Source organism: Gambusia affinis, linkage group LG13, assembly GCF_019740435.1.
Source record: "Gambusia affinis linkage group LG13, SWU_Gaff_1.0, whole genome shotgun sequence".
NCBI lineage: Eukaryota > Metazoa > Chordata > Actinopteri > Cyprinodontiformes > Poeciliidae > Gambusia > Gambusia affinis.
Genome location: NC_057880.1, coordinates 16,813,687 through 16,827,082, shown reverse-complemented (window position 1 = coordinate 16,827,082; position 13,396 = coordinate 16,813,687). Strand labels below are relative to the sequence as shown.

At 36.2% G+C, this 13,396-nt stretch overlaps 1 protein-coding gene across 2 annotated transcripts in view; it reads left to right on the top strand.

The window, feature by feature from the left end:
- lmbrd1 (LMBR1 domain containing 1) overlaps positions 1–10,135 on the top strand; it is a 57,714-nt gene extending 47,579 nt beyond the window's left edge. For both annotated transcript variants that reach the window (XM_044136394.1, XM_044136395.1), the window contains exons 15-16: positions 8,450–8,541; positions 8,830–10,135. In XM_044136394.1, the coding sequence (XP_043992329.1) occupies positions 8,450–8,541; positions 8,830–8,940 (203 nt within the window). In that variant the 3' untranslated portion in view covers positions 8,941–10,135. The remainder of the gene's footprint in view (positions 1–8,449; positions 8,542–8,829) is intronic.
- Positions 10,136–13,396: the final 3,261 nt, after the last annotated feature.

Here is a 13,396-nt window from a genome sequence, read left to right as displayed (position 1 = left end):
CTTTCCTGTCTGCCTACTGTCACAAAAAATACGAGCCACTAGCGCCAAAAGTTGGTTTGTTGTAATGGTATATTATATCCAGCTAAATACCAAATTACAACAAAATGCAAAACAAGCAGAAACGTTTAAGATTATATTAATTCAGTGAGAAACCTAAAGTACTAAAGTTATAACCAAAGGCAGAGTTTCAAGCTATCTGCATGGAAGAGAAAAGGCATACATGCAAGAAGTGGAAAAATATATACGTAGAAAAATATACAATACAAAAATCTCTATAGCATGTCAGTAGATGAAATACCATTGGAACAAAATACGCTCTGATTTATTCAACCCAGATAACAACTGTGAAAATGTGAAGTTCTTTGCAACTTTTGTGTGCAGATCCTTAAATCTGTTGGAAACTGTCTTGACGGTAGCTTTTAATCCTTGGCCCTGTTGCCACCTTCCTGCTCTCATCAGCTTTACAAAGAAGGCACAGTTCTTTTTGAACAAGACTGCATCAATTACAGAGTGAGAGCTGATCTACTGAGAGTGACTTCTTCCTGGCATGGCATTCCAACTTCCTGAAGCCAGAGAAACCATTACTCTCTTGTCTGCATTAACACTAAATTGTCGTCTTCTCCATTTTTCCATTTTACTGGGAGTGTTCTACACTTCTGTCTTCACTCTGTCATTGTTACACATGAAATGAAGCAAAGTATTCTACTAGAGATAAAAAAGGCTTTATAGTAAGAATAAAAACCTTGATTTATGTCAAAAAATGTGCTCTTAATAAAAATATATGCAACGTTTTCTCTTAATACCTGAACACTGCATGCATCTAGCTATTTGCCTGTCAAACATACAGCCATTATTTCTTCTAAACTTCTCAGCAAACATTTCAGTTACAAAAGAAAACATATTTCAGTCAGAGTAAACACTCCCTTCCTCTTTGTAAGAGTTAGATAAAGATTTTTTAAAAAGTTCAGATCAAATTCTTTGTTTTCCAATCATTTAAAAACATTCGCCTGCAAAATATCCACAGAATCTGCTGATTAGTGAATGTATTCCTTCTCAGTCGCATGCATCTTTCAGCTTGACACATCCTCCTACTCATGGAAGCTGGTACCGCGGTTCTGAAAGCAGAAGGTGTCTCAAAGAATGCCCAAAAACAAACAAACAAACAAACAAAAAAAACCTACACATTTTTTGGTCAAATTATTGATTTCTCAGACTCTCAACACCTTCATATTGTGACTCTATAATTATTCATATATAATGAGCATATATTTACAGTCAAACACAATGAAGCAGTGGAGAACCATAGCTCAGTCTTCTAAAGCTAGACGTCATATTAGAGGGTCAGAAAAAGATATACCATATATTTTAAGAAATATATGGTATGCATAAAAGTTATTTTATGCATGGGCCCAATTTTCTGGACTGGAAAAAGGTGAATTGTCCCCTAGTGGTTAGGGGTCTGTCTCTGCCTCAAGTGGACAAGTTTAAGAATCATGGGGTCTTGTTCAGGAGTGATGGCAGGATGAAGCAATACATGCAGTGAGCTGTATTGCAGCTTCACCTTCAGTAATGCAGCCCCTTTCCCAGTCTTTTTGTGGTAGAGATAGAGCAGAGGCAAAACGCAAAATTCCAGATTTCACAATCATAATCAGGCTATGAAAAAAATAGCTCTGCTATTTCTTCTGCTTTTGTCTCGGAAAAATTACAACTCTCGGTTGGGCGCGCAGTACATGGCATAGGATGCCTGAGGCGGGACTCAATACCACCGATTACCAGGAGGTGTTGCCCTGCTACAGACCTAGCCAAGTCAGTGGAAACATGATTACTTCGGAGTGGAGCAAGGCCAGGTAGAGTAGAGTGAGAAGTAAGGGGCACATGTTCAAACCCTCACGTAGATACAGGGACTGATGAGGATTCAGTCAAACCTAAGCTGAAACGTATAGGGTTGATCCTCTCAGCTGAAACACCCCATCTGTCTGATTGTCTCCTTCAATTAAGTTGTAAAAGTATGTCGGATTAGATTTAAATTATTTGAAACCTACATATTAATCTGTTTAAAGTTGCTTTTTGACATTGATCCAAGATGTTTACTACTATTTGTGTCTCTATTATGTGTTCTCACAACCCCCTTAGACATAAAGTGGTTAATATGTTGAACAGTTTTGTTATGGTGTTTGTTTGTAAAACATTGCATTGGAAATTCAGAGGGGTTTTTTATACTGGTTTTTTATTATTATTTTATAATAAAGCAGCAGTTGAAATAGGAATGTACCTCTTGCCATTTACTTTAATTGAAGATGAACTTTTCCTTGGTTACTTGCTGAGTGAAATGATATTCACAGAAACACTTGTCTGTTATACTTTAGGACCAAATGTGTATTACTTTATTAGGCAAATTGTATTTTAGAGGATAAATTTAATTATTGAACAATTACTGTGCTAGCAAAAATATTAAACTTCAGACATGAATATTTCAGAAAGTAGAAGTGGGTTTTTAGCTTTTCAAGGAGAATATTTGTATACGGCTATTACTGTGTATAATTATTTTGTAGCTTAATTATAAATGAAGATTTTCCCATTCCATGTCTTTTTTCTTATGTACTAAAGATAGAATAACAAAAATATTTAAAAGTTTGCAAAACACACTTCTGACATAAAACCCGGTTTAGCCACTTCTTTTTTTTCAATTACCATCATGGCCCTTCCATTCTTGAAGCTTGACATCTTCTTGACCTTTTGACAATCAACATTTTTGGGCGGCAGCAACCACAGCCTAGCAGATGCTGTTCACAGAGCTGGACTGTTCTCTTTTTGCGTAAAACTCCTGTTTAGCAATTCTCCACAGGTTCTCAGTTACTTTAGATCGGATGAAGAAGGGAGCCATGTCATTATTATTTAACATTTAAGACTTTTACTGCAAGCCTTAAAGTGCAGTACTTCAATGCAAGTGATGAAGCATTGCACTGCATAAAAACTGTGGTCATCTTGAAAGATGCAGACCTTTTTTTCTACTACTTCTTGAAGGTTACTTCTAAAAACAGATGGTAAGCTTGGGAGTTGATTTTGCATCCTTCTTTAATTTGAAAATGTCCAACTAGCTCATGTTTAAGTAAAATACCAGCCTTTCCAAGTACCTTTCTTTCACCTCACTATCATCTGACTCAAGTGGAGCTTTATGGCTGGTACTGATCAAACCACGTATTCATCACTCCATAAAACCTTTGAAAAACCTGCTTTCAGATCAGTTTTGCCCCCAGTCATGACTTTTAAACTCGTGCCATGTTCTTTCATCTTGGTCTGGTTTTAGCCTGTCTGTCTCTGGCCGTCTATCTGAGAACTGAACACATTTTACTTCTCGTAAGCCTATCTCAGATGAGGTGGGGGAAAAAAAGGAAGGGCATTCTTTGGTAAAAATGTTTCCTCAGTTCACACATATGCACTCGAGGGGCATTCTTTTGTAATAATCGCTCGTTTTACACTGAGGCAAAGGAGTGTAGAAGTCAAGCTTGTGACTGAGTGGCCAGCTGGACACAATGCGTTAATGACACAAACATCTTGGCAAGCAGGTGCTCTGTGCAAAAATATCCATTATCTCCTCTAAGGTCACAGCCATATCATTACTCATTTATTCAGCGTAGTGGAAATAAATGGTCAGAAATTACAGGTTCTCCACAGCAGTGATGGCACATTTGTTTTAATATTTTTTTTTTTTTATTATTCTATTAACCCTGGTATTGATCAGGCAACTTATACACACTTAAATTCTTGTAGTACAAAAATTTCCAAGTGGTTTTACTTCATTACAACGACCTGAATGAAACTCACAGAAGGCTATGCATCAATGAAGGCTGTTTTCTCAAATTATTGCTCTGCAAAATAGCTCTTTGCAGGAGATGAGTCTATTTCACACTTTATATCTACCAGTCTAGCCACAAGTTTTGCTTTTGACCCTGTAGATCAATTTTCCAATCAAAATCTCATGGACTTTGGCCCATTATCCCTCTAATCATTGTCTTTTTGTCAGGTAGTTTCACAGCATGTGAGATTCTTTGGTTGTCAATTTAAGTTGTATTATAGCCGCAATCATATGGGCGCTTTTCACCCAACAAGACATATTGACTCAGCGAGGAAAATTTTTAATACACAGAAATGTTTTTTTGTTTTTTTTTTTTACACTAGACTCCTGTCTGTTTCCTAGCAACTTGCCAGTTTCCATAGCATTGTTTTCAAAGAGCTTCAGGAAAACGATGGTCACAATTTATGTTGCCTCTGAGATCTCAGGTGCCCGAGCAATTTTCAACAGCAGCCTTTCACAGCACCAACACAAATTAATAGTAATTTTCTTTGCTGCAGGGGGATCATTATCAATTTGCATTACAATGGAAGGTGTCACTCTAAAACTATCTTTCTGAAAGAAAAATCTCCATCTTGTTGCCAACAGACCGCCATTACCTATTGAGGCCCTTCTTAGCTGGTATTATCATGTTTTAATGATTAGAATTCAAACTCTTATCAATATTGAACCTAAAAGAAAGTAAAATAATGAATGTGTCCTTTATATTTCAAGCACTGTAAATTGTCCAGTTTTATAACGTGGATAACTTTTAACATTTATTTGACCAGTTGGATGGGTTTTAACTTTTCTCATTGATCATGTCTTTAGGTTTATCTATTGTGACTGAAATACAGAGAAAGTGTTGATAAAAAAAAAAAAAAGGTGTTAGGAAGAATTCTAATCGATGTCATTGCAATTTTCAGTAGTGACATCACAATCAAATATTGTTATCACGTGTCCTTAAACAGGATCAACATTTCTGATATATCTATTTTTTTCTTGTTAATTTGGGAGTTACTTTCTGTTTAAATATTTTTTTTAATGAAACCAAGAGTTTGGTATGTTTGTCTTTTTGCTGTTTTGCAGTGCGAAGCCATGACCCAAAAACCGGGAAACGTACCAAAGCATGTTTTTACTGCTTCCCCCTCACTCTAAACCTATACATAAGACATCAGATTCCGAAAAGGCTGCACCATGACAACGCATTACCTGATGTTGTATAACCCGCAGGAATGAAAAAAACAGGACCTAGATTTTAGATACCTGTGTTTTTCTTCTCCTTCTTCGACTCGTGTTATATCCAGCTTACTTGATGAGGTCAAGTAATGATGGATCGTTTTAGTCTTAGACATTTTGTGTGTCTGCGTTGAGAGCTCTTGTAGATGCCGCAAATATTTTTTTCTACCTTGAAAGAGGCTTTCTGTGAATTTTCATGGCCTGTGTTTCTTTGAGAAGTGTTGTGTCTTAAAAATTATTTTACTGAAGGAACATCAGCATTCTCAGAGGACACTTGAACAAAAATGCCCCTTTGCATTTCAGAAAAAAAATATATATAAGTGCACAGTGATGCTACCAGAGTACTTGCTTATAAGAGAACCTTCAAAAGAACACAGAGTGCTTGCATGTGTGCACTGGGCTTTCTGCATGGGTTTGACTGTGGAGATGAAAGACATACATTATTCATCATCATGGTACACAGGGCAGCACTCACCTGAGGATCACAAGTCAAGGTGAAATTACCTGCACCCACACGCTGGGCCCATGCTCTTATGAAACACCAGTAATGATTTCAAGGTGAAGCCGGTCAGTGTTGTACATGATAATATATTTAGGCAGACCACTGTTGTGAACCATCTGTAGGTCCCACTCAGACCTCAGTGGTTCTGTGAAGCAGCTGTAGAGCTGCAGATGGCTGTGAGAAGGAGTGGAAACATGGGGATTAGGAAAGACTCTGCTGCTTGCTCCTCCTCCTTATCGTCATCATCATCATCATCATCATCATCATCCTCTTCTTCTCATCTCTTGGTCCTGGGATTTAAATGCCTTTCTTCCACCTCTGTCATAAGTGGAGCAGGGCAGAGGTGAATACTTTTCTTGAATTCCAGCTTTCTGTCTGGATAAGCTTTGATTGCATTGGGTTTTAATGCATCAGTTTTGAACCTCGGTCATGACCAGCTGTGGCTTTGGATTTTGATGTCCTGTAGCTCCATATACGTGTGTCTGCACTGTTTATGGAGTTCAAGTCAGTGTGAAGACCTCTGTTAGAAACAGCGTGACAGGAGCGGCACAGCAGGGTCAGTGTTAATGCTCCAGATGGCTCTCTAATAAAGCCAGACAGAGCAACTGTCTCTTGATCAGGCAACTCCATCTTTTTTGGACTTTCTGTTCCTTTATCCTCTTGAAATAAGTTTTAATAAGGAATATATTTGCATGACGTTCTTTCTACTGTCTGTATATGGCAGCTCATTAAGAAATTAGACCTTGGTGGGGATTTTTTATTTTTTTTATTTTTCACCATTTCTCTATGTTAAGAATCAAACTGAAGAGTATAAACACTGCACCCTTTCAGACAGCACCCCTTCTAATATCCATTCACTTAGTGACTGAATATTGTTATTCAGTCACTAATAGTAATATTACTATTACTGGCTGTCCTTTCTTGTCTGAATCTGTCTGACCAATACATGTATCAGTTTAAGGAGACTCAAAAAATGGCATCATGAGGAAATCCAGGTTTGTTCAGCAGAATGAGAAATTATTTATAAAATTGAATAGCTGCATTACTGTAATTTATTTTTGATTCTGATTTATTTTTGTTTTCATGGCCACTTTTGAGAGATGTTAAAGACATTAGTTTTGCTTTTGTCTGCCAGCGCTTCTAGGGAATTAAAAAGCCTAATACAGAAAAAGTGTTTATTGGTCCAGTAAATGAGCTGCAGCTGAGTAAGTGGTTAATCATTCAGTGCTTCAAGTAGAGGTAGGCTGATTTTATCAGTGGCCTTATAAATTGACCCATACTTAGTTTTCTAACTAAACCTTTCTGGGGATTTTTCTTATCAGCAATCAGCTGTGCACTTCACATATTTTTAAACAGGCATGTTTTTGAACATCACACTGTTGTTGTTCAGTTGTCAGAATGAAAACAAATGAAACTTGTCCTCCCTTTAAATGGATACAGACAGACTGAACAAACCAGTGGCCATTTAAAAAATAGCTATAAACATACCTATGGCAAAAGTACAGAGTTTTTAGTTAACAGTAGGGATGTAGAACTGTTGAGAGAGGGTACTCCTCCCTTAATTTGTAGAATTTAATGTTTTCTACATTTTCCTGTAGAAAATGTAGAATACACAGATGATCTTAATCATCTGTGTAGAAAATGTAAAATACATTTTCTACACAGATGATTTAGATCATCTGTGGTTGGTAGTTTTGTACACTTTTTGTGAGATTTAATATTTTCAGGCACTATTAAAGACTTACAACTGATAGAGTGTATGATTTATTGATTTATTGGTCTTTATTAATTTTCTGAGCTGCAGGTGTAGTTGTTATGGGTTAAAACCGAAGCCATAAACTTGCACATTCAGGAATGTTGAAAGCAGGACTTGAGACAGTTTCTCATGTGTGTTTGTGCATTTATTGTAATATTTCCCTCCAGTCTTGAGACTGAGGTCATGTGGGTGACCCTCTTAGTTCTTTTCATTATTGAGAATGGGTTCATTATTTTTTCATCATTTCTACCGAATCACAAATTGGACCGTGTAAGATTAAAGATATTTTTTCCAAACTTGCAGCTATGCGACTCTTTGGCTGCAAGTTTTTTGAAATACATTAGGATGCATTTTGCGTGTTCTGTGGCTGTCTGTATGTATACCCTGTAAACACTGGTGTACAGTCTTTATGATTTGTTGATGTCTGCTTCATGCTTTTTTACCTTTTGGCTTTTCCGCAAGTGAAACTCAATATGTTTGAGGCGAGGCACCATTAAATGTTACATCATTCTAGCTTTATTCATTGGTTCTGCCAGATTCACATCGACAGTGACACAACTATCTTCTTCTCCAACTGCTGGTTGTCTTTTACGGTTAGAATAACAAAATTGCCTAAGGCACTGCTCCATTTTGTAATGGCTGCCTGTTTTTAGCTCTTAAGTGAGTTCAGACACCTTTATAACTCAGACATATCATACACCATGTAGCGATGGATGTGTCACATTTTATTTGATTCTTGATGTGTTTTTTTTTTCCTTCTCGGTAACAGCACATAGAATCTAGCTGTGTTAGCAGGCAGGAAAAATGTAGGGGGCGGAGCTGTATCTAAAAACCAGGAATATACCCATCATACTTGTGTTGGTCATCTTTTTCTAAGAACTATTAGAAATAGACAGAAAGACACAGGTTATTTTAGAGTGGTAGTTTTAATCAAGCAAAAAGTGATTAAATTACAATATCATCCTGATTTGTTCATTGGAGAACACGTCTAACTTTTATGTTAAAACAAAGTACATTTCAGACGAAAGAAGCATTTTAAAACTGTAAAATGTTCCTTGCGTGTTGTCTTTATCTTCTGCTGCTAACAAAAACTTTAAAAGTTCTTACCTCTCTTTTTCAGATGAGTGCACTGTGACGAGAACCTATCTCTTCCTACACAAGTTCTGGTTCTTTAGCACCATCTACTACTTTGGGAACTGGGCTTTTATTGGGGTAAGTTGCAAAACGTTGAAAAATCTCTTCACTTTTAGATGAAAGAGGAGGGAGTTGGAATGAGGTGTTCTGGAACAGAACATCTCATCATGTGACATCCTGGAGTCATAATGTTGTGAGAGAGGATTCAGAAATGCAGCTTAGTTACTGCAACACATCAGAAGGATTAAACATATATTTCAAAAGCATTCCTGGTAAAAAAATAAAATAAAATTTAGGGAGTGGCAGAAAGGTTTATGATTCAACTTCTGGATGTAAAATAATGTTTTGTTTTTCTCATTATTTCAGGCTTTCCTTATTGGCCTGGTGGTGTCATGCTGCAGAGGAAAGAAATCTGTGATCGAAGGAGAGGTGGAGGCCGATGACTCAGACTTGAGCGATGATGAATATGTGCACTGAAAAAAAGCAACAAAATCTTTTCACTTGCAGTCATTATTTAAAGGGACAAAAAAAAACATGTTTTCTTTAACAAATAAATGAGTGAACTAATTAAATGTATTATTCTGGATTTCTTTTTCTGGATACCAGGCTTGGTTGAGTTGACTCGTTCATCCCCTTTAATGAGACAGCTCAGACTGATTGTAGTGTCCTCCTCACTCAATTTTATTGATGGCTCGGGGATTCTGGGAGTGTCCTTCAACTCAATCCTACTCACAGGATTCACATTTTGACAGTCTGACTCAAATTAGTAATTCTTTAGAAGAAACACTGACATAAAACATTTGCTGTTCCAAAACTCAATGTTTAGGCTTTTTCTGTCACACAGTAGATTTTTATTTTTACATCCTTAAAGTACTCTTTGTTGTCCCCTTAAATGATTTATTTATAACTACTTCTACACCTTCTTTGGTACATATTTGAAACCTACCAGTAGTTATACTTAATAGCTGGTTGTTGAAAAAAAACGGTGATTTCTAAGAGTGAACATTTGTGACACTGTGAAAGGCTTGCTTTAAGTTGCATAAAGTTCAAGTGGAAATGCTGTATTTTCTTCCATCTACTGTTATGTAATGAAGATTACCTGCGCCTGAAGACCCGCTTGATGCGTGAAATGCAAAGAACTAGTTGCATCTGTTGTGTTTTCAGGTTTGTTTGTTTTGTTTTTTTGGGTTTTTTTTTTTTTTTGGTGTTTCTGCAGCTTCAACATGGATTTTTTGGTGGAATTGAGGAAAAAGAGAAACTGAGAGGCGAAAGTAACCGGTTACAGATGATGTGTTTTTCTTTTAATAAAGGCTTTGTCATTTTAGTTTTACTTTGAAGTTAATCAGCTGCAGCCCTGTGAAGTAGCTTTTAATGGCACCTTTTAGCCATACACAGATTTATTTCTCTATGTACATATCTCAAATTAAGACCAAATCATAATGTTTTTTTTTTTTTTTTTTTTTTTTTTAATGTTAGTGCCTCGTGAATGCAAACTACTATGATGGGCACATGCACTTTTATTTGTTCAGGCTTTCATAACTCAGTTTAGTAGAGTTTCCAGTTTTGAAATTACCTGGTCATCCTTACAGATGGTTGCATAATGATTTTTGGGAAGCTGTGCTATTATTCAATGGTACCTGTATTTGAAAAATTAAAACAATTTAAAACATTCTTTGTGTATTAAAGTTTATTTAATCAGTTTTCAGTGAAGTGTTTTTATTTGAACAGAGCAACCTAGATTTTTTTTAAGGATTCTAGGGTGTATTTTGGGATTTCTTGAACAAAATCTAATATTCAGTCTACATTATTTTACATTGAAGATTAAGCAGTTAGTCTTACTCAAAGTTTAGCTAAAATAAGTTTTTTCTAATAACTCTATGTTGGTTCAGCTATTCTCTTGCAATCTAAAAGTTGTGCTCTTTAGTCACAAAGCTAAAGAGCACAATGGTACAGTTCCATAAAGTAGTTTCAAAAGTAGTGACAAAAATATTAAACTCCCACATAATGTTTTAATTTCTCTGAGCTGTACTTGTGAATGTTCAAAAAGTTGTATGGTAATTATCAATAGTTAGAGTAAGAAAAATACTAATGATTAGTATTATCAGTATGGCTTTGACTGTGTCCCACTGTCACAGTCTTCTGGTCGTAATGTTCTAAAGGTAACTGAAAAATGAAGAACTCCATAAATATGTTTAATTCCACATGAAAAAAATCATGAAGAAAACATGATGCTGAACGTGTGGTGCTGCTTTGCACCTTTGTTTCTGGTAGGCATTGAATATACACAGAAAGAATATGAAAGAGATTAGCCGCATATATTAAAAGTGCAAGATATAAATTTCAATCTGCTTTGAAAAGATGAGCAGATGAAACAGTAAAACTGCCTGGCCTTTAGTTCTACTCTGCAGTATATACATTTTTACTGAGGAACATAAAGGAAATGGTTTCTTTATTATGTACTGTACGTGCATCAAGTGTTAGAGAGGGCATCAGTGTAGTATCAGTAGACAGACCTGTTCACTTCTGAAGTAAACAGGTCTGTAGATTGAATGCTATTTCAAAACTTCCTCTTTGGCTCATATTTGAAGGAAAAAAAACTGGAAGTTGCTGCAGGTTGAGTGAAAATTGCCCACTTTCCCAATCATCCATCATTACAATGTCTGACCCTGTTATCAAAGCCCCTCCTAGATTCCCTTTCATTTTTTGTCCATCATACTCTGTATGGAATTTCTTTTTAATATCTGTCCTGGTCAAATTGGTGATGGAACTATAATTTAAAATCCCACTTTCACACTATTCAGATGCTAAATACAAAATTGCCATCAGCCCAAAGCTTGGGCTTTGACACAGAAGAAGTGTAAAAACATGAAACCTTTTTGAGTCATTAATGCTTGTGGGCTGACAGTTAAATACACCAATTTCTGGATTAGCTTACACACATACTACTCACTGCCTGCTTTAAATGGATTTGCATATGATTTTTATGTCCAATTAGGGTTTGAGGTATCCCTACCTTGTAATATGAGTTAAGCCGCAATGTTAAGTTCCATCCATGCATTTATCAATAAAGTAAAGACGATTTGTGCCAAAAACATGAGTTTTATACATTTAACAGGGAGGATTTTCTGATCACATCAGAGGATTCTGGCTGTTCAGAGAGCTACTTTACTTGTTATACCTTATATTTAAAAGCCTTCTGTCTAAATGTCTTCTTGTACGCCTTCAAAAAGTGTTGCAACTCTTGCAAGGAGAAATGTGAATATAATTTAGTAAAATAATGTCTGAATAAAAGAAATAACTCTGCTTTACAAGGGAGTATTGGTACGATGTGTCTATTGGCCATCCATAACAGTTATGCAGACTTCTGTTTCCCTTCTTTTAATCAATTTGTACCTCCACCAGTCCACAGGCATTCACTAGGAATGTAATAATTTATATCAGTAGTTAGGTCAGGTGTTCTGTCTCTACACACATCTAGCCCTGGCACCAGTTGAAACAGGAACTTGAGTTAAGTCCCACTGAACATAAATTGATTCAACTAATAAATTTGATCAAGCATTTTTTAACAAATATTTGATAACTAACAAGGATCACAACACCATTTGAGCTCATGAATACAGCACAATATGTGGCACATTACTTAAGACAAACATCTGGTCTTGCAATCAGACACATCCTTAAATTAAACATTATTGTAGATTAGATTCAAATACACTTCTAGGTTCCTCACAAGTATCCAAAGTCTGCTTTATCACCCATGAAACTGTTAAACACACTTACTTGTGTTTAGTTTACTATCAGAACATGTCAATAACCAGGGGCACCTTGACACAGACTCTCTCTGTTTTACAAACTCTGCTGTTGCTTTTCTGTAAAATATATTCACTCTGATTGGAGACTCCAACTGACTCCCTTGGCGGAGATTGCAGTGGTTTTGATTTTCCTGGAGCAGTACCAAGGCTGCACTCTGCTCCCTGATTGTGTTATCTAGTGCTGATCAAGAGACACAAATTGACTGCATTTTGAGCAGATGTTTGTGTTTGCTAATTTTGGTGGTTGTGCACATTTATGTTTGAAGGGATGCCTTTCATAGGGGAGCCTTGAGCATTTAAGTCTGACTTTGAATTATTATTGATGTCATAACATTTATTAGATAAACCTGGAATTTTAATTTTAAACTCCTGGGAATTGATCTGTTTAAATGGTTTTGTGATAAAAGATGTTGATGTCTGAGAGAGGCCTCGGTGGAATTCTTGTTCAAGCTCCAAGCTGGGAGAACAATGGTTCTGACACAATACAGACAACAACAGATGAAAATCCAAAAGCAGTTAGGAGAATTAAATCATAAACTTACTAAATTTAGACTAATTAATTTGGTTCCATCATCATGGACAACAATTGTATCACCAAATTGCCACTTATAGCAGCTTGTTGCGATCATGGTTAAAACACGGAACACACTGCCATCAGTAAATTCACATGTTTTGTTAAGTATTACCAGATTATGCAATTATTAAAATCTATAATTTGGATACCAAGACAACTTTTACACTTCTTGGTGAACAAGCAGATGAGAACTGCTCATGCTTGATATGTATTTGGTAGTTCATGTTGTCAAAAACTCTGATCTGAATATGAGAGCTGGATAAAGTCCATCTTATACTGTTTGCCCAATATCAAACCTTGCAAAGCAATTAAAACTTAAGTTGCAAACAAACTTTAACAAGATCAAAGTGGCCATTGTTTGGTCATTTGTCTAGAGAGATGGGTGAGATGGGTTTTATATAAAGGCAAAATATGATTTTCTGTAATACTATAGAGAATAAAATAGATACCTAGAGGAATTACAGACTACTGTCACTATTTTCCTGGCCCTCTGTTGCTATCATCCATCTTACTGTTCTCCGAGAAAGGGGACTGAAATTTATTTTAT